We start from the raw sequence: 24,212 nt of genomic DNA, 5'->3' as shown, positions 1-24,212 counted from the left end.
GTTGAAGTTTCCATTCTGGCCAGCCTATCTTCCCCCATTAACATAAAGATCCATTGAAATATTATTTCATCCCGGCAGCTCTGGAGGCTGAGGCAGGAGGATAGTGAGTTCAATGCCAGCCTCAGCATATTAGCGAGACCCTAAGCAACTCGGTAAGACCCTGTCTCTAAATAAAACACACACAAAAAAAGGGCTGGGGGTGTGGTTCAGCGGTTAGGCGCCCTTGGGTTCAATACCAGGTACCCCCAACAGCCCCCTAAAAAAAAAAGAAAACTAATGTGCAAAATTTGCAAGTGTTAAAGACAGTGCAGCACCAGGCTGAGGCTTCCTCCTGGATGCAGTCGGGTCTGCAGGGCTATTTACTGCCCAATCCGGGCACGGCCAGGGCACAGCCGGGCTCAGGGGAGGGGCCGGGGGGCCCTGCGGCACTTTCTACAAATTCCACTAATCCCAACTGATCCCAGAGGCAGATCTGAACTTACTGCTCTGACTTCTTGCTGGCTGACCTCACAATAAGCCTCATTCTTTTTGCAAAAACCAATGCCGTAGTATTGGCCTCTATGTGCCTATGTAGCGAGCCTTTGGGCTGGCATCATTAGGAACACCCTCCAGTGCCCGAGGGATAAGATTGCCTCTCTGCTCCCAAGATTCCAACAGTTGGTGTGTTGGGACAAAGGAGATTAAGTGCTCAGGAAATTGTCCCCGCTCCTTGGCCCTCCTCAGAGCCCCACCTCTCCCACCAGGTTCTGGTCAGGTTCTGAATTTGCCAGACACTGGGAGAATGGGAAGAGAGAAAAATCCCTTCCATCAGGTCTGTAGCTTCCAGAGCTTTCCTCTCCAGCCTGGGAATCTGTATGTGCAATGGTAGCTTCCACTGACACTCTGGGCTGTGAAGGCCTGGGGAACACTGGGACAGAGAGGACTAGGATGCTAGGCAAGAGGGTTGGGGCAGATGTCCTATTTTCATGGGTCAGAATCAGTCAAAAGGAACCAGGATCCAGACCTAGGCATTTTGAGGTGATGCCAAGGCAGGAGCTGATCAAAATTCTGCTTAGGGAAGTCCTGAGGCTAGGGGTTGCTCTGTCAGGACTTGTGTTCTGAGTCCCCATGGGTTCCTTGTAGCTGTAGGCTCTTGGATTCCTGCAGGAGCACTAGACATTGTGATGTGTAGTCTAATTTTAGGAGCCAGAGAAGACAATTGAATTCAATTTCTGGGTGCATAGGTGCAGCCTAAATCCTTTCCCAGACCTAATAGTACTCCCCTAGTTCAGAGACATGAAGACTCTGAGTACATAGGACCGACTGTGGACACGGCTGCAAGGGTCTGCGTGAGGACACGGAATTGTCACTCTGAGTACAAGAAAGCTGTGCTCCAGATGATGGTGCATATGTCCTTAGCTTGAAACTTGTCACAGCTGCCCTATGTGACAGCTTTGGAACACACAGACAGCTCCAGCACACCTGAACTAGACCTCCTGCAGTTTGGTCCCCCATTGGTTGAACCATGACTGTTTGAAAAGCAGTTCTTCTTTCTATTATAGGTGTGGGAAATTATTTCAGGTAATGCAGCAGCTGCTGGGCTGCATACCCCATTGTGAGGAAAAAGGGTCTAAAATAGTTCCTTTCCCCTACAAATGGTTGGATCCCAAATCTACAGACTCAGAATCTGCATTGCAACAAGATCTCTCGGGTGACTGATATGCACTCTTGAGAAGGGCTGGCTAGGTGCAGCCTTTCCTGGATCCGGGCTGTTAACCTGGTGTACACCTGGGTGGGGGAGATATCCAAGTTGACCGAGTCAAAATGGCGTCCCTTGTGTCAACCCTAACAACAGAAACAGAGTAAATGCAGCTGGGAGATTTCGAAGGAAGCCTTCTTAGGCGTGTTTGCCTGGTAGTAACCACCACAGAAGACTCTGCCAGAACCTGAGACCTGACGAGGCCACCACAACCTCATTCGAAAAGTACTTCTGCCAGGATGCCTGCTCAGCCACCATCTGTGCCACCTCAGACTGGAGCTGTCCTTGTTATTAATCATTTGTGATCAAAGATTATTATTTCAAAATGTTTGATATAATCCTCATTTTGTATTTAAAAACTTCACCTTCCCTCAACCTCTTTGAATATGCTCATAGTTTGCCATGGTACAAGTACTCCCACTGCTATACTTTGTTATTCCCAAATAAATATTATTTTTCTTTTTTCTTTTTGGTACCAGGCATTGAACTCAGGGACACTTGACCACTGAGCAACATCCCCAATGTTATTTTGTATTTAGAGAGAGGGTTTCACTGAGTTACTTAGCAACTCGCTTTTGCTGAGGCTGACTTTGAACTCATGATCCTCCTGCCTCAGCTTCCTGAGCTGCTGGGATTACAGGTATGCGCCACCACACTGGCCCCTACAACAAAATCATTATTCTTTAAGTGTTGAGAGCCACAGCCCGAAGGGGCCCCAGCAAACTTCCAGCTGCCAGCTCATGATTGGCTAACAGCGGCCCCAGCAAACTTCTAGCTGCCAATTGATTGGCTCCTCTGCGGTGATGCTCATTGGGTTGTTTCCCCGCCCTTTCAGACCACGGAGCTGCTCATTGGGGGACTTTTTTTGGCTCTGCCCATGCGACCCAGCCAATTGGTCTCAAGAGCAGGAGGCGTGGGGGAGGTTGAGAGGCTTGTGGGAAGCTGGTGGTGGTAGTTGGGCTCTGAAGGTTTTCCTGAAGAGCTGTGTGGTTTGGTGTGTGTGTTCTAAAAATAAAGTTTGTTTCTTTTGACAAGTGGCTCCTGAATTGTGCCCAGCCAGACTGCGGCATTTGAGAATCTTTCTGTCTCTGATTTCTATAAGATTGATACCTGTTTTGAATGATACTCTTCAATGTTCTCCATAAATTTAGGTGGTTGCTCCTTTCCCAGAAAGCACCTGAAGCCCAGACAGAAGGGCATCATCTAGGAACCCATCTGCATGGGTCCTTTCAGGTCAGCCTCACCATCAGGGGTTGGCTTGCAGGCACAGTTCCAATGCCACAAGTATAATGTGAAAATTCAATTTTTTTTTCTCTTTTACTTCTAGATCCTCAAGCTAGGCAGGGTGACCAGAGGAAGGTAAAGAGAAGTCCTCCCCTCCAGGTCTCACACAGCAACAGTAACTGCATGTACATGGGAAAGGATTTCCCCTATTTTAGGGTCTTTCAGGTGGAGTTACTTTCTGTTGGGTATACCAATCAACTCTGATGGCAAAGAAAGCTGCGCTGTATAGCACAAAGCTGGGATTAAAACAGAGCTCTACAGAGGGACTTCTTATCTATCTTGGTCACCCTAGGCAGCAGTCAGCTATGGAACTTTCCATTAGTCCGTAGAAGCCTAGGCTATTGGCCAAGGCCTAATCACTTGGACCAAAGCGATAATAAAAAGCCCATCCTACATATGGTAGTATACATTTTAAGGTAACGAGGATAAAAATGCCAGTGAACATGCGGAGGAAATTTAGAAACTGCCTCTCACTAGCCTCCGCAGCCCAGCTAGAGGCCTCCTCACCAATATATGTCTTAATTGTTCCGGAGCAGTTGTATCCTCTGGGATCACTCAGGCATTATGGATAGTGCGTAGTCCCAAAGAAAGTAACACATAGCAGCCCCATTTCAGCAATCTCACTGAGTTTGGGGTTCCTTCTTCTGAAACAATGCTTCTCAAATTCTAATGTGTGACGTGCATATGAATATATGGCAATCTTACTAACATTCTGATCCAGAACATCTGGTGGTGGAGTGCTTGCCTGGCATGGGTGAGGCCCTGGGATTAATCCTCAGCACTGCATATAACTAACTAACTAAATAAATAAATAAATAAATAAATAGATAGATAGATAGATAGATAGATAGATAAAAGATCCGTCAAAAACTAAAAACATTAAAAAAAGAGAAGAAGGTCTGGATTTTGCCTTGAGATTCTGCAATTTAATGTCTCTCCCAGTGATGCAGATGCTGCTGGTTCACAGGCTACATTTTGAGTAGTGAGGCTCTACCAAGTGCCAAGGAATTTAGGGCTTTCAAAATATTAACTATACAGTCTGAGGTGAGGCCAGGCCTCAATTAGCCAAACCTAGAAAGATATTAACACTCCCAAGACAACTCACTGAATCCCAGCTGAGTGCCAGTGATTTTAGCCAGACCAAGCCTTGATTTAACCCTCCCTCATTTAAGGTCTTTAGTACACATTGCCATGCTTGTTCCCCAGGATCTGCCAATGCACACTGATGATGTGTGCAACTTTTTAATGTACAGACTACCTCCTTGCAGATGGCTTTTGCTTCTGCATCTGGACTACTTGGGATCTAACTTCCTTGTGTGTGCTGGGGATTGAACCTGGGACCCTGGGCATGCTATGTGTGCACTCTACCATTGAGCTATACCCCCAGTCCCCAGGGTCTAACTCTTATTATGAGGTAAGGATCTGAGTTCTGAGGAGGATCAATACCAGGTTATGAGACATCTGGCCTAAATGTAGAGTCACTCAGTCAATGGAAGGCCAGTCCCCTTAGGCACAAGTGTGGCTTCCTATTTAAAGATGTTCAGGGAACCAAAGTTCTCAGCATCTGCCCAAATGTCCTTATTCCAGGCCTCAAGGTTCCACTGCTTCCACATCAGTGTCCTTCCCTTGGAGTTAGTGACCTGGTATTGTCGTAAATTTAATTGACATAAAACTCAGCAGTATTTACATTCAGGTCCTTGGCTTGGTACTCAGCCCTATCTGCCCTGCGACTAGAGGAGATGAGGGGTTCCTTCAAGACTGACACCAAGGCATTCTGGTTCCATGGAAGTTCTCAGCTGGATAGTTGCACCTTTGATCTCAATTTGTTTTTCACTGGATTTGTTTCTTAGAGCTCTCAGAAAAAGTTCAAGAATCTTTATAATTTATATTGTTGCCATAGAAACCAAACGTCGCAGTCACTTGAACTCCAAGAAACTTGCCTTCCATCTTCAGTTCATTCTGATGGTAATTGGTGTGATCTGATGCCACCACATAGGTGTGTAAACTACTAACAAATGATGTAAAAGGAATCTACCAAAGTCATATAGACCTCTTCCTGGAGGGAAGAGGAGAGAAATTGGATGTGAAAGAAGGAAGTGGAATTCCATTTAAGATGCAATGTTTTATGACTTTTATTTTTTTAAAAAAGTTTGAAGGCAATATGAAAACAGCATTTATAAATTCTATGTGGTAAAGATTTATTATGATATGATTGCATTTTCCATTTTTTTTTCAAATTTTGACATACTTCATTCCCAACACAGAACTATATAACATTATGATATTGAAGGGTTTATCCAAGGATTCAGGTTGATCGAAAAATGAGAAAGGAATTCATAAAACCACTACAACAAGTAAAATACACATAGCAAAATCACTTCAAAATTACTACATGGTACAGAACCCAAACTCATAAAAAGCAAAAGGTGTCTTTTTCTCCCTCTGGCACCTATTTGTATTTCCCAAAACACTTCCTAGTCTTTTAGGTATACTTCCAAAGACACTTAATGCATTCACAAGTGCAAACATATATCAATTCTATAAGCATAAGATGGATATTATTGGGCATGTTGCATGTTCACTATACAATATACCTTAAAGATGATCCCACATTAATACATATACAAATCCCCCTTTTATGGCTTCTTAGTATTGATTTGTCATAATCTATTAGGCACTCTGGGTAGTTATTTACTATTTTGCTACTTTCTGTTACTAGAAATCAAGTGAAATTCCATACTTCTCTACAGAAGTCATTTTACCCATATTTGAGTATCTATACAGAATAAATTCCCCAAAGAGAAATTACTAGGTAAAGGGATATATACATTTAAATTTCTGACAACCACTGCCAGATTGTTCTCTACAGAAGTGGTATTAATTTCTAAAAAAAATATGAAGATGCTTTTCTTCCTGTCAAGTAGTATGCTATCATTCTTAATTATTTTGTCAATTGGTATTTCTGCCATCATGAATGACTATCTCCATATGTTTAGGAACTATTCTAAATTCCTTTTCCACTTGTCATTTTCTTTGCCCATTTTTCTTTTCAGGATCTTAGAATTTTTCTCTTCCATTTATAGGGATATTTTTTGTTTTGGGGTGGTACTGGGGAATGGGACCCAGAGGCACTCTACCCCTGGGCTAGATTCCCCAGCCCTTTTAATTTTGAGACATAGTCTCACTGATTTTTCCAGGCTGGCCTTGAACCTGGGATCCTCCTGCCTCAGCTTTCTGAGTCACAGGGACTGCAGGCATGTACCACTGCCCCCAGCTTAAGAAGTTTAAAATCAACAAGGAATTAACTATTTGTGACACTTGCTGCTGATATTTTCCCAGTGCATTGCTTCTTGCACTTTTTAATGGTATTTTTTCCTACAAAGATAATTTTCTACTTGAAATAGTTATTATTTCCTATTCTAGTTTCTGGTGGGAGCCACAGACTTTTCCTATGCTGAAATTCTGGAGCAAGAGGTTAGTAATATATTCCAACTTAGCTGTAATTCATTCCATAATCACCTAAGTCCGTGTTTTCTTGTGAATGTGTCTGAAAAAAAATATTTTTGGGGGGTACCAGGGATGGAACTCATGAGCACTTGACCACTGAGATGCATCTCCAGCACTATTTTGTATTTCATTTAGAGACAAGGTCTCATTGAGTTGCTTTGTGCCTCAATTTGGCTGAGGCTGACTTTGAACTCAAGATCCTCCTGTGTGAGCCTCCTGAGCTGCAGGGATTACAAGGGTGTGCCACTGCGCCTGGCTGTGTCTAAAATTCTTCAAAGTAAAGTTCTTAATATTGTAACTAGCTGCCAGAAATGAACCAATTGTAGCTTTAAGTTTATACTCTTACAATGAGAAATTTAGGTTTCCTTATTAGGAAATAAAAAGGTCTTATTATTCTTAATAGAAAATTAACTGAATTTTTTAGTTACTGTCTCTGAAAAAAAATGTGGATTTATTTGCCTTTAAATATTGGGAGAGTTTCCTAGAGACCCAGGACAAATGAGGGATTCACATTTTGTAGTAGTGGCCTTTCAAAAAATAAGGATATTAAATTTACTCTATAATTTCATTGGTTATTAAATTAAGTGGAAAACAAAATATAACCTTTGAGTTCAGTACATTCATTCCCCTTTAGTCTTCAATCATCTTAAACAAACAGTGCTTCCCTAGAGGACTGTGGCAATCTTTTCTTTCTTTTTTTAAATTGTTTCTTTTTAGTTATACCGGCAGCAGAATTCATTTCAATTCTAGTTAGAATCCCATTGTTATGGAGGTGGGATTCACTGTGCTGCCTTTATATTTGTACATGGGAAATTATGTCAGATTCATTCCACTGTCTTTCCTTTTCCTGTCCTCCCTTCTTTTCCCTCCATTCCACATTGCCTAATCCACTGAACTTCTATTCTTCCCATAAACACCCCCCCTCTTATTGTGGATTTAGTTCCCACATACCAGAGAACACATTCAACCTTTGGTTTTTAGAGACTGGGTTATTTCGCTTAGCACGAGAGTCTCCAGATCCATCCATTTGCTGGCAAATGTCATAAAGTCATTCTTTTTTATAGCTGAGTAACACTCCATTGTGTATATATACCACGTTTTCTTTAACCACTCATCTATTGAAGGGCACCTAGGTTAATTTCATAGCTTAGCTACTGTGAATTGAGCTGCTGTAAACAGTGATGTGACAATCTTACCTTACGTAGCAACAGAAGATTCACCACAGGGATAATATTAAAGCAGATCTAAAAAGCAGAGATTTCAAATAACCAAAAGGCATAAAAAAATTAAGATATTTTAAAAGACCGAGATCACAAATACTAAAACCATTAAAAGACAAAGGGGAAAATAATAAAGTAATATAACGCAGTCAAAACTTATAATTTGTAGCTTGTGGTCTTACATGTGGAAACACCCTGCCGGTTCCCAGCCTCCACAATGCCAGACACATTACCCCTCTCCACCTTTCACTTTCCCTGCACACCGTACTCAAGCATTTCTGCACATGACTGGGCTAAAAATAATGAAAATATCTGAATCTGCCTGGCACATGTGGCTTCGAGATCTTCCCATGATTACTTTTTCTCTCACTGAGAACTTCCCTAACATGAATATCCAACCCCTCCCTACACACACATACACACACACACACAATCTCTGAGTCTCAGGGTGCTCTCTCTGATATCCCCTATTAATATCTAAAATGCCTGGTACCTGCATTTATTTAGTGTCTGCCCCCAGGAAGAATCTTAGGGGTCTTATTTGCCACATTATCCCCAGCCCCCAATGCTGACAAGAACACAAGACTTAATGAATGAGTGCTTACTAAAGGTCTGATGCTTACACATTTAGATCAAGTAATTTCATAGTTAACTAGAGTTGAGGTCTATCTTAACTTAAGACCGGCATGCTCCCATCAGTTAAAAACTCTCAAAATATACAAATGCTTCCTTGCCCTGGAAGCCAGACAGAATAGAAGACTGTATAAAATGGCTGGCTCATTCTCTGGGAAATGATCCCAAACAGGATGTTTCTTACCAGGCCTGAAAATTGACGGACACCGTCGAACACAATGTTACCAGTCAGAATATCCATTGCATCACTGATCTGCACGAATGGATCCAATTCCTCATTGAGCTGAGATATTGTTCTCCTCATTGCCTTTAGAAATTTATTATTATTATTATTATCATTATTATTATTATTTGCTTCAGTTGTTTTGGTGAAAAGCACAGCAATGTCCCTGGGGACACTTCTCTGACACTTCTCTGCTAGGTAGATCACTGTCTCCTTCAAGCCCAAGAACTCAACAATTTCTACACTACCTGGAACACCCCAAGTCCAGTTAGGTTCATGGAGCATCACCAGGGATCCAAGGGGGACATTAGGAGGAGGATTTTCTCTGACTGTCTGCATCACTTCTTGTAGCTATTGAGCTATTTCATCTTCATGGAGGACTGTTCCTGTGAGCTCTTCTCTTGGAAACTGGTCTGAGAGAGCAGGGAGGCCACTGCAGCTCAATTGGTTGGTCTGAGAGTAGTCTAGAAAAATCCAGAGAATTCCTGGACAATCCTTTCTTCTCTGAGTGATGGTTTTGGCCTTCTTATACCAATCCCCATCTTTGGTGCAGAAATTCTGAGCTTCATCCACGACAATGTGTTGAATCTCTGCAAAGTCATGTTTCATGAAGTATTTCCGGGTTACTGCCTTGCATATTTTTTTATTGCTGGAAGTGTAAAAAACAAAACAAAACAACAACAACAACAACAAAAAAACCACAGTCAGATTTCTTCAATCAAACACAAAGGAAGCCTACTCTATTCTTAAACTCTCCTGGACCTGGTAAATGCAATAGAAATCTTATCACATAAACTTAAAGCCACACCAAAGTTACTCAAGAAAAGAAAGTGAACATAGTCAGACTGAGTACCTCACAAACTTCTTCTGGGGCTGGTTCTCACAGACGTAGAGGATTTCATGTGGTTCACAATGGAACACATTCCTGATCTTCTGCATGACCTTCAGGGCCACGGTGGTCTTCCCTGACCCAGGTAAGCCATGAACAAACAGCTGTCTGGTCTTGTGAAGGTTCTTTGAAAGCAACTCATACTGTTGCTCTGTGAGCAGGTTCCAAGTCTCAGAGCCCAGCTCTTCACTTACAAAGGATTTGAAGCCAAACAAGACTCTCACAAGGGACCGCAACAGAGTTTCCATGTGCTGGATGGTGGTAAGATTATAGGACTCTGGGTAAATTTGTGCTACTGAACTATGTGGTGTCACTGGTGTTCCGACCGGATTCAGCTGGAAGAACAAGGGAACAATGCACACTCTCCCAGTGTAGCCTCCTGTGTCCACCAGCCTCTGCTTCAAAGAAGAGGCAACCTTCATAGAATCATCCTTGAACCTCTCATCCCACTTCCTGAAAACAGTGTAGAGGATTGGGGTGTTGTTCTGGGAAATCAGAAGGGCATCACAGATAACATCCTGATTCTCTTTCAGACCCAAGTCCACAGCCCAGCTTCAAGAAAAAATCAGTATTCTCGGGAGACAGGGCGCATTTCTCTATCTATTAAGTCTCTAAGTCCTTTATGTTCTGAGCAGAGTTCCTGGTAGAGGCTTTCTGGAGTATACGCAACTCTGTGTGATGATACTAGACAAGGAAAGAACTAGAATAAGTTAGAGAATCCCAGACAAGGAATAATCACCAGCATATGTACCAGATCCAGCCATCACTTGGGCTCCATCATGTGGCAGTACTAGGTTCTACACTGGGAAGAAAAAGATGAACAGGGCTTACGAGCTGATAAGTGGCTCTCCTAAATAGAGACAGCAATATTTATGACACAAAGTCATAAAGGCTACTGGAAAAGAGTCCACCAAATATTATGTGAGCATCAAGGACAGGGACACTTTCATATGAAAGTCTTCATGAAGAGGAAGACAGTTAAACTGATTCTCAAAGGGTGACTTCAGGTAAGCCATTTGAAAGGTGGAGAGCAGTGAGATGGTCAAAATGAGGTTCATGAACAAAACACGGGTCCAAGAAAGGAGTGCTTGTTTCAGGTACCCCTGAGGTACCTCCAAGCAGTCTCCATGTCAAAGAGGAGCAGGCAAGGACGGGGAGAGAGAGGTGGGGAGGAAGTCCTTCATGTGCCATCTTAATACCTGGCAAGCGTTGTACACTCTATGGCTTCATTTAAGGACCTTCCATAAAGCAAAACTAGGTATGGAGAACAGATCCATGGCTGCGTTGGGTTAGGGTTGGGAGACTGTGACCACAAGGGGGCAGTATGAGGGAGCTTTATTTGCAGGGGGCGGGGATGGAGATTTTTGTATATTAACTGTGCCGATGGTTACAAAGACCTATACATATGTTAAAACTTTTAGAACTTAGTAACAAAAAATCTACTTTGTGTACATACATTTTTAAAATATCTTTTGAAAGTGGTATTTAAAAACACTTTTCCATAGGGCTGGGTTGTAGCTCAGTGGCAGAGCATTTGCCTCGCCCATGTGAGGCACTGGGTTGGATCCTCAGCACCACATAAAAATAAAATAAAGGTATTGTGACCACCTACAACTAAAAAACAAATGTTTAAAAAAGACTTGGATATATATGTATATATGTATGTGTTTAAGATAATATATTATTAAATACATAATTAATTTCAGGGGGAGGGTCACGTGCCCTAATTTGGAATCTAATCAAAATTATGAACTCTTTTTTTTCTCTTCCAAAAAAAAGAAATCAATACACTCAAAATTTGAAGTTCAAATTTAAGATAGAAGGAAGAGTCAAGGGTGAGTTCAGATTTCTGTGCTTGGCTAGAAGAGGACTTTCCAACAGATCATTTGGAACAAATAATATAAAAATGATATGTAATAATATGGAGACTGTACAGGAGAAATAGAAATAGAGGATTGTCAGAATGAGAGATAAATTTTGGAACTGCTTAGTTGGAGATATCTATGAAGCTGTCCAGAAAGCAATTGGACACACCAATAAAGTGTGTCTGGGTTCAGAGAAGGGCTGTAGATATTTTCTATAAATGTGGACTAGCAGGGTACTGGGGGCACATGCCTGTAGCCTCAGCTACTCTGGAAGCTGAGGCAGGAAGATTGCTTGAGCCCAGTAGTTCAAGGCCAGCCTTGGTAACATAATGAGACCTCATCTCAATAAACCAAAAACAACAACAACTCAAAAAAACAATTTGACTAAACTAAGGGTATTGCCTACTACTAATGTGATTTAACATTGTTCTAGAACAATTAATCAATGAACTCCAACAAGGACAAAAATGCATAAATATAGGAAGGTTAAATTCAAAATTATCTTTGCTTTCTGCCTTTATAAGACCATTAAGTAAAATGTTTAGGAAGTGGCATAATGCATACCTTACTTTTATCACACAGTAACAGGCAGGAGCTGATCAGAGAAAATGAGATAAGTAAGTTAAATGCACACTACACGGTCCCTCTCTGGAGAGAATGGCATAGCTGCTAAAGAGTCTGGGGTTTTTAAGGGCTTTGAGCCCCCTTTTTCTAGTCTTGGTTTCATAATGTATACTTTAATACTCAGAATGTATCCTACACATCAATAATTAACAATCAGAAATTACTATAAAAAATTTCTAGTCTAAGCTGAGCACAGTGGTGCAGGCCTGTAATCCCAATAGCTTGAGAGGCGGAGGCAGAAGGATCATGAGTTCAAAGCCAGCCTCAGCAACTTAGCGAGGGCCTGACTGTAAATAAAATATAAAAAGGGCTGGGAATGTGGATCAGTGGTTAAGTGCCCCTGGGTTCAAACACTGGTACAAAAAAAAGAAAAAGAAAACCTAGTCTAAGAATATGATTTAATAAGTAACAAAATGATTCTAATCTTCTTCTAAAAGAGAAAAACTCTGATGTGATTCTATGTTGCTGAAAGCATAGCTGGAGGTATGTTTTGGGTTACAATATGGCAATGGAAGTCTACATTTATAAGCAATCGTTACTACTTGGAATCTATCCTTAAAGAACACTTGAATTATTTGTAGAAAAATATATATCGGAGAGAATGTTTTTTAAAACAGAAAAAAAGGCCAGGTGTGCTTGCTCAGCAACTCAGAGGCTGAGGCAGGAGGATCACAAGTTCAAGGCCAGAATTGTCAATTTACCAAGACCCTCAGCAACTTGCTGAGACCCTAATTCAAAATGGAAAATAAAAGGGGTTGGGGATATAGCTCAGTGCTAAAGCACTCCTGGGTTAGATTCCTCAGAACCAAAACAAAACAACAAGGAAAAAGTTAGATATCATCCTTTAGACACCATTTGAAAATATATCGAAAAAGGGACTGTGGGGCTGGGGTTGTGGCTCATTGGAAGAGTGCCGCAGTCTGGCTGGGCACAATCAGGGGCCACTTGTCAAAAGAAACTAACTTTATTTTTAGAACCACACATGCCAAACAAAACAGCCTCTCAGGGAAAACCCTCAGAGCCTCAACTGCCACCACCGGCTTTCCACAAGCCTCTCTCTCCCACACAAGCTTCTCTCCACCTCCCACAATCCTCCTGCTCTTGAGGCCGATTGGCTGGGTCACGTGGGCAGAGCCAAAAAAGTCCCCCAATGAGCAGCTCCGTGGTCTGAAAGGGCAGGGAAACAGCCCAATGAGCATCACCGCAGAGGAGCCAATCAGCTAGATGTTGCTGGGGCGCTGTGAGCCAATCATCAGCCGGCAGCTGGAAGTTTGCTAGCAGCTGGAAGTTTGCTGGGGCCCCTTCGGCTGTGGCTCTCAACAAGGGATATCCAGCTAGCAGTGAAATAAATGCAGAATATATTCCAAGGTTGAGCAGGACAACTGCAAAGGAGGAAACTTGGGTTCAGAGGGAGGCCATTGCAATTCCTGTCTGGGTCACTACATTGCTCTCAGCTCCTGCAGGTGACAGGTCCAACTCATCTTCCCTGGGCAGGGACTTCTTCTGGGTCCACTCTTGATTGGAGATCAGGGACATAAAGTGATTAAGACATACTTTACCCTGGAGGGTTTCCCAGCATATTGGGGAAGATAGAAGAAGAGAAATACAAAACTAAGTGGACATCTGGAAGAAGGGCCTAGAACTCAGACTAGAAGACAAGATGGGGTGCCAGGGAAAGATTCCTGGAGGAGGAACCCTGTCTGCTAAACTGGCAATCTTAAGGGGGACTGAGTTCAGCCAAAGCCTGTACTTGTGCTGAGGACAACCATTACCACAAGGGCTTCTTATGCTGAGCAAGGAGTTAGAGCCAGGAGAGAAAACCAGGCCTGGTCCTGCAGTGTGGGGGAGCTGGCATATGAGTCAGAATGAGGAGCTGAGGCAGAAGTGTAGCTCAGGCTGGAGATTCTGTCCTGGGTTCTGAGGTTGAGGTGGATAGGACTGCCAGGAAGTGAGAGTGTGAGAAAGGGGGGTGGGGAAGGGGAGATGCCACATCTCCAAACATTCAGGTATCCCTGGCCCCTGAGGAAGGGAAGCCTAATGGGGGCCTCGTATTTTCTTGCCCCTGCCTGTCCCTGGTCCTCCCTACCTCCCCCAAGTCCCCTCTTCCAAACTGAGCCTGTTCCCTGCTCCTCCTCTTTACACCCTTCCCCTCACCCTGAGCAGGCTCCACAAATGCTGTTGGAGAAGACTTTGTGGCCCTCAGACCATAGAGGGTTGTCTGGAGACTGTTCTTTGGAAGAATGGAGTCTAGATGCTTCCAGATCTGGCTATGAATCCCGGCCCCGCCTCTCACAAGCTGTGTGCCTTAGGTTAAACAGTCCATCCTCTCTGAACCTCAGCTTCCTCAGAATTGAATCAACCGCACCTGGAAAATACTGAGCTCTCTGTAAATGACAGGTGCTAACAAAAGGCACACACAGTAAGCAGGGATGGGTTGACCACGGGGTAGAGGGGCCAAGAACTTAGGGCTGATGGATGAGGGGTTGCTGGATCCCGCACGGATGGTCGCGGGACTCGAGTCTCATAACCCTGATTTCTTCCAGGAGGGGCGGGGCCTGGGGGCAGCTCTGAATTTCAGAACATTCGCTGCGCCCCTTGGCGGCGCGGCAGGCCACCCTCCGGGGTTTTCAGGGGAGGAGGCAGTTACGCCGAGGGAAACTGAGTCCGCAAAGCAGCCGGCTGCCGGCAGCGCGCCCCGCTGCCTGCCGGCGAGTGCTGCCCCACTCCCGAGGCCGCGCGCGGCTCCTTTTGTCTGCCGCGTCCCCGCCGCCGCCGCCGCCAGCCTCGGGCTCGCGCGCGGCCCCCGCCCCTCTCCTGCCCCCTCCCCTCCCCCCACCCGAGCGGCGGGGCTGCGGCGCCGCAGCTGACTCCAGCGGCCGCCGCCGGGCGGAGGCTGCGCGTCGCAGACCCAGGCGGGCGGCCGGGCGGCGGCCCAGGACGCACGGCGATGGCGGCGCAGGGCGGGCTGCGGCGGGCGCGGCGCGCGGCGCGGGGCTCGGGCTAGCTGCGGGGCCCGCCCGGATGGCAGGCGGCGCGGGCTGGGCGGGCGCCCCCGCGGCTCTGCTGCGCTCCGTGCGCCGCCTGCGCGAGGTGTTTGAGGTGTGCGGCCGCGACCCCGACGGCTTCCTGCGCGTGGAGCGCGTCGCGGCGCTCGGACTGCGCTTCGGCCAGGGTGAGGAGGTAAGGCGGCCGCGCCCGGCTTGCCCTCGGCGCCACTGTCCCTGAACCCGCTGCCCTCGCGAGCCCGGCTTCGGTGCCCCCCGCGTCGCCCCTCCCCCAGCTTACCGGCCGTGTCACCCACGCCTGGGACCAGTGTCCGCGCTCCACAAGCCCAAGGCGGTGGCTTGCTTCGCTTGAGAAATCCTACCTGTGCCAACCCCATTCCCTCTGCTAGGGTCAGGGACCGTGGGTCCGGGGTCACCCCTGCCCAGTCAGACCCTTACTTTCCACCCTCAGCCCCGGGCTGCTGGCATATGCGTCAGGCTCAGTGCGGGTTCCTCTGAGCGATCTTCGAACAGGGTGGGTTCTTGGGGATGGGAGCTGTCAAAATATGGCCTTGGAACCCCCATCCTCGGAAGACCAAGTCGCGGTGGAGCTGTGGGGGGGGGGGGCACTCTGTGCACCCTGCTGGGCCTTGCCCAAGGGACAAGCAGGGGCACTTAGCCTTGACTGCAGCCCCTGCCACAAACACAGGAGGAGGGTCTGCTTGTGGCCATTCTGGATTCTCGCCCAGTGCCTGGTGACCTCCCATGCAGGCCTGGCTGGCAGCTGACTGTGTTGGCTGCCACAGGCCAGCAGAGCCAAGCCTAGGAAGTGATAGCTGAGCAGCGTGTTTTCCCGTGGTGTGGCCACATTCATGGTGGAAAGCAAGAGTTGTGTGGATTGTTAGCACGGTTGGAATCTCAGGTTTGGTGCTGCCAGTGGGCAGACAGAATAATATCAATAAATGCCAGAGGATAGTGTCCTCTCACCACTGTCAGCACAGGGACTGTGTTTTGGGGGGGAGTACAAGCCACTCACCTGACTGGAGAGCATCCCTCACCCTTAATCTCCTTCCCACTGGGCAGTGGTCATGATTTTCTCACGGGGACAAAAGACCTGAGCAGTGGATTTCCAAGGCCACCCAAGACCTCAGACCTTACATAGGAAGCCTGGTGTCATGGGTCTCTAGTGGGCACTAGCTGGAATTCTGTTCCCAGGACAGGTCAGGCCTGGCATCTTGGAACATGGGTGGTGCTGGGTGATGACCAGTGGGCTCATGTCTCCCTGTCACCTGACAAGTGGGAGGTGATGATGATCCCTCCTGAGTACCTGGGCAGGGGCCAGGACCTGGGAATCCCTGAGAATAGCAGGTAGAGGAGAGTGAGGTAGGTGTCAGGTTTCAGGACTCTAGTCCCTATCCCAGGGTACTCATGCTATGGTTCCTATTGGAGCCTGTCCTCTGCCTCTGCTGGCTTTACTCAGGGGCATTGCTTGCCACCACCAAGGTCCTTCTTCCCCCAAAGCCAGCAAAACCTCCCCTTTGCCAGTGGCTCCCATCTGAGGTAGGCTGAGCGGCCCCGTAGCACCTAGGACGCTGGCTGCAGGTGAGAGAAATCACCCAGCTCTGGCTGAAACAAGAGATTCCAGAACCATAGAGCCTCAGTCCTGGAATGGCCTCCCAGAAACCTCTGGCAGGAGGCCGCTGGCCTCAGCCACATGCTCCAAGTCTCACAACCTTACCCTCAAGCTGGACAGCTCCTATTTTAGAAACTTCTACATTCCAGATACAAACCTGCTTGTCACTTAGTCATCTGGTTTTGCACAGGGGCTCATATGGGTTTCTCTTCTATGTGGCAGCCTTTAAACATTTTAATACAGCACTGCTGCCGCTTCCCTCATCCCATCTTGCCAGTTTAATGTCAAATAACCCCTGTCCAGAGTTACTTTCTTACTGCCCAGAAGAGGCCCAAACCTCTGGCTTCTGGCCCTGGAGTTGCCATTGACTAATCATGTGACTTTCTCTAGCAGTTATGTGAAGGGCCTGGACCAGGAGACCCCGCCACATCACTGGCAGCTCAGGGGGGGCCTGCCTATTCAGTAGTGTCCATGTTCTTCATTCATGCTAAGTTTCTGGCCACTGAAATCTTCAGGGATCTCTTAAGAAACCTCTGCCATGGATCCTTCATGGGGAGGGACAGTGATTGTTTTTTCCCTTATTAAACCATAATCATTTATTATTACAGAAGTGGTATATATGTAGTACAGCAAATTGGAAATACAGACAATCAGAAATAAAAGTATAATGTTCCTATCCCCCAAGGAGCCTTGGGTGATCTTTTTGGTCACATTCTTTTAGAGCTGTTTCCATGCTTATATGTAGACTTTCTCCATAAAATGAGATCATACTCTGCACAGTATTTTGTAACCTCATTTCTTTCTAATAAATGATTATCACCTTTCTGCTTCAATAAATTTTTGGCACATTTTGTACAGATACCTTTTCCAGATTTCTCATTTGATCTGAAAATGTCCACTTTTTAGGCTGATTTGTTTAAGACCATTTTCTCTCCAGGTCTGTGTAGTGCATCTGGCTGTCTACCGCCCCTCTCCCTCATAACTCTGACTTGCTGAAGAGATCAGGCCTGTTTGTGTCATTAATTTCTTGAATCTAAGCTTGTTACTTGATCCTTATTCCGATTAAATTTTATCTTGTTCATTTCATCACGTTGTATCACTGAGAGAGACTTTGACATCCCATCTCTGTCACTCTCAGATACTGCCTGCAGCTGGAGAAGCAGATGCTCTTGTGTGTGGATATCCACAAGGCTGATTAAGAACACAGGGCAGGACCACGGACAGGGCCCAAGGCACTGTAGGGACACTTCTATTCACAGAGGGAGACCTATGGAACTGAGTTTTGCATCCCAGTTCACTACACATCAGATTCGCAGATGCAGTGTCCATCAGAAGCATAATTTCCCCCCACAAGCAGAGCTCCTTCAAAATTGCTGTGTACTCCAACAGTTGGTATTTCATTTGTTTTTTTTTTTAAAAAAAATCAAACAGCAACATTGATTTCCCAGCCCATGGATGCCCCAGAGTGGGTAGTTATCACTCATTAGATATGGGGTTCAATGTCTGCATTTTACCAGCTACCCCCAGAATACCAAGGATACCAGGATCAAATGCTTTGCAAAAATTACAACATAACTAGGTTTCAGAGTATGAAATAAAATGTCCATGAGGCCATACAAGATTAGATAAATGCATAATTAAATGAATGAATATATAATAAGAAAATCTCCCATACAGTAGAAATCCAAATAATTTATGTAGCTAATTCTCCCATCAAGGAGGTGAAGTGAAACTCTGTATAGCTTTAAATAAGAAATGTACAGTGACTTTTTTCTAAAGAATGCAGTATAGAAAGAAGGGGAAAGAGCAGCTTCACAGTGAAGGAACCTGATGAACAGTCCAAGAATGTGATCAAGGTCAACATCAGAAGTGATAAGTCATATAGATGGTATGTGCCCTTAATATAAGAATGACACTTTACCTCTGTGGTTTCCCTTCCCAAACCCATAGCCCCAGAGTAATCATGAAAAAATATCGGACAAATACTAGCTGAGGGGCATCCTACCAAATACCTGATAGGTTCCCCTCAAAATGGTCAAGGTCATTGAGGCCAAGGGAAGTCTGAGAAACTATCACAGCCAAGTAAAACCTAAGGAGTCATGAGGACTAAATGTAAAGTGGTATTCTGGATGGGATCCTGGAAGAAGAACAGAAGGTTTGGTTAAAAACTAAGAGTCTGAAAAAAGTACGGGCTTCAGTCGATAATGTTGTATATGTATTGGGTTGGTCTGTGATAGTCCCCTGATTTATTGACCTAGGACTCATAGCAGAAAAGAGAAGACAATACAATTTTTAAAAATGTTTTTCAGACTGACTTTTTTTAAAAAAATAGCCTTATTTTATTCTTTTATTTTTATGTGGTGCTGAGGATTGAACCCAGGGCCTCACATGTGCTAGGCAAGTGCACTACCGCTGAGCCACAACTCCAGCCTCAAGACAATTAAATTTGTTGAAAACTTTGCTCTTAAGGAATGCAAAGATTGGAAGAGCAGGGAGGATCCCATTGTTCTGACCCTGATGGTGTACAGCACATGGAAGGAGAGACAGGAAAAGTACATAAAGTGATTGCTGTGCCCCGAGCCCACATTAACTTCTGATTCATTGCTATTTTTCTAGCTTTTCTAGGCCTTTGCTTACTCCTCCATAAAGTGAGGTTGATAATAATATCCATAGGATTTGGGGGAGGCTTGAATGAGTTAATACGTGTAAAGAGTCTCATGTAAGATGGGCGCCATGATGCACACCTATAATCCCATTAACTCAGGAGGCTGAGGCAGGAGGATTGCAAGTTTGAGGCCAGCTCAGCAACTTTGCAAAAACCTCAGCAATTTAGTGAGACTCTGTCTCAAAGTAAAAAATAAAAAGGACTGGGGGTGTAGCTCAGTGGTAAAGCACCCCTGGGTTTAATCCCCAGTACCAGACAGATAGATAACTAGCCAGCTATAACCCAGTATCTACACAGACAAGAAACAGAATTGTATCTGCTGCTCTTATTATCATTATTTTCTAAAAAGTTGCAGATATGTTCAATAGGCTGTTCTAGGCTGAGGATTTGTTGGGGATTAAGGTCAAGAACTAGGACCTGTCTCTGATGTTCTCAGCCTCTCCTCCTTGTCCACCTCTGATCTTTCAGCTCCTCTTCTATCCCTTCAGTGGTCAGAGAGTGGAAGGCTTTAAAGCAGGTAGAGAGGACTGGGGGTACAGCTTAGTGGTAGAGCACATGCTCAGCATGCACACTAGGCCCTAGGATCAACGCCGGGGGGGGGGGGGATGGGAGGGAAAACAGTTGGAGATATCTTGTACTACATTTCCCTTTTATATATTTGTCTCTCTTTTCCAACTTGAAGACCATCATTCATGCTAAAAAAAAAAAATGGAAACAAAAGTAATGAATAGGTCTCTGCTATCCTTTAACCTAGCACCTTCTCCTCTGGGCTCTGGGCCTGTCCTTTGGGGGAAGTAACTGAACTTTAGCTAACCTGGGACTAGCCTGTAATTTCCCTCTTCTTTGTAACTGCCCCTGGATATAGCCAGAAGCAACAGAGCTACTTGCCTCCTTGTTCATATTGAGAGGAGGTCAAGTAACGGTCCTGATTGGGTTCCCTTAGACCCTATGTCACCTCTGGGCTAGTGACTGCCGCAAGAAAATGCTGGCCACTTGACATAAGTATAGGTATTGAAGCTACTGCAATGAGCTGACACTAGTCAGGAGCCCACCCTGGGGCCTTCAGAGATGTATGGGCTTCCAGGAGCAGGGGAACCCAGAACTACAACTGGTTCAACTCTTAAGGAGAAGAGATTAGAATGTTGGAAAAGAAAGAGCTGTGGCCCCCACATCTGTGACCAGAAGAAAAGCTGGGGGGAAAGACAGAGACCAGACCAGCTTGTCCCTGTAGGCAGCAGGAAGACCCAGGTAGCCAAGATCAAGTGTGTGTTCAGAATGGAAGCTGGGTCGGGGCAAGCCTGGAGATGAGACTTCTCAGGAGGCTGTGATATGTGACAAGAGAGCAAGAGGATCATGTCAGACTCTAGATGCAGCCATCTTGTACCTGTAGGTGCTGAAGGGCTTAGGGTCACCAGGCTGGGCAGGGTCACAGCAGGACCTGGAGCTTAGGCCCAGGAACTTCCTCCAGCACCAGAATGGAAATCAAAGAGGCAAAGAAGGAGAAAGGAGATGGGGCCGAGGAGGGAGGGCAGAGGGAGAGCCTTTAGTCGGGAAAGAGGTGGCCGGATAATTCCTACAGGCTGCTCAGACTGGTGGCCCCAGAGTGGGCAACTGTGGAACCCGGGAGTGAGAAGCTGTTTCTTCTTCCTCAGGTCAGAGTTCCAGCACCAGAGAAGTTCTGTGCTGGTCAATACTGCCTGGGAGGGAAGTGCAGATATGGGGCAGCCATGAGGGCCTGGGGACGCCAGACTCCTGGACACAGCCCCACACAGATGCTGGGCCAGTAAGGCTTGACGCAAACTGGAACACTGGTGTCCCCAGTCTATTTTGGGAGGTTTGGCCAGAGGGGGTTCTGCTTTGGCCCTGGAGTAGGTGTTTGGGGCCCCTCCCCTCCTGTTCTGAGCGGTCCCTCTAGGTTGGGTGCAGAAGGGAACTCAACAGCCGGCTGAGATTAAAGAGCTGAGCAGAGCAGATCCCAGCAAGATGGAGGGGAAATGTCCACTGGCTTGGAAACAATGTGTGTCATGCCTGGGTTAGCTGCTGTCTTCTCCCACCCCAAAATTATTGAGTGAATTACCCCCAGATTTTACTATTACCCTTAACACAGATTTCAAGATTAATTTTTTTTTAACTTTCTACACTTCGTGTGTACCTACTGTGTGCCAGCACTGTTCCAGGCCCTGGGAAAGAGCTGCACTTGAAGCTGCACTTGAAGTTCTGATGAGAGTGAGGAAGAGCAACTAAAAAGAGACTATTAAAAAAAAAAAAAAAACATCAGGTAGGAAGTGCTAGAAAGAGACATAAAGGACACCCTTAAGATGATTTCACCCAAGGACATATAATTGGAGCTGGAATGAAATGGGGACTGCACCTTGCAGATGTCTGGCGCAGCATGGTCCAGGCAGAGGAAGGAGCTGGCATGACAGGGAGAGGCCGGGTTGGGAAGAAGGCAGAGGGTGGGGTGGGCAGCTCGCGGGGGCCTCCCTGAGCGGCTTTGGTGGAGCCCTGGGGGAGTTCTGAGCAGAGTGGAGATTCAAACTGCCTGAAGTTTGAACAGGACCATTCTGGCCCCTGCAAGAGGGATGGGGAGAGTAGAGACTGTGAGGAGAGGGGCAGGGCAAGGGGGAGACTGCGAGGAGAGCGTCTGGTGGTGTGGAACAGGGGAGTGGTGGATTTTGAAAACAAAATGAATGGAAGAGGGTTGTGGGAGGTGAGAATCTGGAGGTAGGCTGCTACTTGCTAAATGGGGAAAACGAGGAGGGCTGGCGTGAGGAGCCAGGATTTCTACCTGAGACCCTGCCGGACCTCAAGTGCAGAGGTAGAGCCAGGGGTAGATTGATAAGTCCAAGGCAGGTGCCTAAGCCAAGCTTCTCCTGGAAGACACTTGGTCCTCTTTCCCTTTTCTTCTGCCCCACTGGCCCTTAGGTCTCACTGCCCGCAACTGAGAAGTTTACATGAAGTAGAAGCCCAGCACTTGAATCAGGTGTGATTTAATGCCCTTTAAAAACCAGGCACACCAGGTGCAGGGGTGCACACCAGTGCAGCAACTCTGGAGGTTGAGGCAGGAGATTGCAAGTTTGAGGCCATTCTCAGCAATTTAGCAACATCCTGTCTCAAAATAAAAAGTAAAAAAAGAGCTCGGATGTAGGTCAGTGGCAGAACGCCTTTGAGTTCAATCCCCAGTACCCCCAAAAAATCAGGGTGCAAGGCTCTATTAGGTTGCCTTGGGCATCTTTTCTTGGAGCACATAGCCACGTCTTGCCCTCATGTCTCATCCTCTTCTTTCTGGGATGCCAGTTGCCCATCTTCCAGCCTCTCTGGCTGAGAGCTGCCCCTTGCCTGCTCTCTGCACAGAAAGGAACCAGGCTGACTCCAGTGGATCTTGTTTGCAGCCATCCCCACCCCGCTATTGAACTTGAGTTTCTTAGTACCCTTCTTCCCCTCACTATCCCTCCATCCCCAGCATCTTGTGATCCCTGGAGACCCCTCAGGACCACCAGTTCCCTGCAGTCTAACATCCTTAGGGACATTGCTAAGGATCTATTGCCCATAGCTTCTGTGCTCCTGAGAAAGGAGAGCAGAGCAACCCAGAACCCAAAAGTTTATAAACCAGTGATCCAAGAGGGAAGCAGGCTCCATGTGGCCAGAGCCCAAACTGTAGGATCTCTTGTCATTAGACACAAGGCTTTGAGTCCAACCCATATCTCATTTGCTCATGGCTTACAGAAAGGAAAAAAAAAATGATGGGAATGGTGGTACATACCTGTAATCCCAGCAACTTGGGAGGCTGAGACAGGAAGATTGTGAGTTTAAAGCCAGCCTCAGCAAATTGATGAGGCCCTAAAAAACTTAGCAAGACCCTGCTTCAAAAAATAAAAAGGGCTGGGGGTGTTGCTTTGTGGTTAAGCATTCTGGATTCGATTCCTAGTACCAAAAACAAGAAAACAACCTCTGAAAAGATTGCCAGCTTCCTCCAAAAGCATTTACTAATTGAACATGGGCCTATAGTGAGCATGTTACCATGAAGGTCCCAGTCTAAGACCTGCACTTGGACACGGCAGACAGAGAGCTGATTTGCACCAAATCGAGACCTGAAAGGGGAGTAGAGGTCACCAAATGGGACTTTCCGTTCGGTGCTTGTATTATTCAGTGCTTGCACCATTCCCAAGGCAACCCCATTCTGCACTGACCAGGCTCTGGTGGAGTTCTCTTTTATATAGTGAGCTGAGGTCTGTCTCTTAGTGTACCATCTGCTCATCCTGCCCTCTACCCACCCAGCTGACCATCTACCTGCCTACTCCCAATGCATCCGTTTATACAACCACCTATCCATCCATCTACCCACTTCTATCCTCCCCAACCATAGATCCAGCCGTCTACCTGTTGATCTATCCAGCCACCCAGCCACCTGACCACCCACCCATCCGTTGACAGTCTTCTCTTCCACTTGTTCCCATCCTCATGTTCACCCACCTTTCCACCAGCCTCCCATCTGTCCATTCTTCCAGTTGCCATCTGACCATCACTTACTGCCTGCCATGCATGAAGCCTAAGCACAGACTTAAGAACAGGTCTGGCCTTTTCAAGGAGGGACAAGTGGCTCAATGTGGGGAAAACACATGAAAGGCAGGAGGGTGAGAACTCAGGCTGGAACAAGGGCCAGATGGTGACCTTCAGGAGGCGTCAGGAGCTAGAACTGTCTGACTCAGGAGAATTTTGGAAGGACAGCAGCACTCCAGTACAAGCCTGCCCTATTTTTATGATTTCTCACTTCCCATACAAGCCATGGGTTCTGCCAAGGACTGAGGCCTTCCTGAAAGAGTGAGAAGCTGGGTTATTTTTGAAGGTGCTTATTATGATGGCTGGACCTTGGTTTGCTTGTCTAGAAAATGGAGATCATTAACCCTTATTTGTGGGACTGTTTAGAGGACTGGAGATAAGAATCCC

At 46.1% G+C, this 24,212-nt stretch overlaps 2 protein-coding genes across 2 annotated transcripts in view; one reads left to right on the top strand and one right to left on the bottom strand.

Annotated features, from left to right (window-relative positions):
• The window catches only part of LOC124078925 (conserved oligomeric Golgi complex subunit 7), a gene marked incomplete at its 3' end in the record, with an annotated part of 37,572 nt that extends 26,916 nt beyond the window's left edge, over positions 1-10,656 (bottom strand). Inside the window, 2 exon segments of the mRNA XM_046424026.2 lie at positions 7,726-9,254; positions 9,459-10,656.
• A 4,348-nt stretch (positions 10,657-15,004) lies between these two features.
• Positions 15,005-24,212, top strand: part of Rab11fip4 (RAB11 family interacting protein 4) — a 115,480-nt gene continuing 106,272 nt past the window's right edge. The window contains exon 1 of the mRNA XM_046423989.2: positions 15,005-15,163. Within this exon, the coding sequence (XP_046279945.1) occupies positions 15,005-15,163 (159 nt within the window). The remainder of the gene's footprint in view (positions 15,164-24,212) is intronic.

This window comes from Marmota monax, unplaced genomic scaffold (genome assembly GCF_021218885.2).
Source record: "Marmota monax isolate L192 unplaced genomic scaffold, Marmota_monax_Labrador192_F-V1.1 WCK01_AAM20220418_F8-fsc00296, whole genome shotgun sequence".
Classification (NCBI taxonomy): domain Eukaryota; kingdom Metazoa; phylum Chordata; class Mammalia; order Rodentia; family Sciuridae; genus Marmota; species Marmota monax.
Note: the sequence above shows the minus strand (reverse complement) of the source record. Positions and strands in the feature narration are given on the sequence as shown.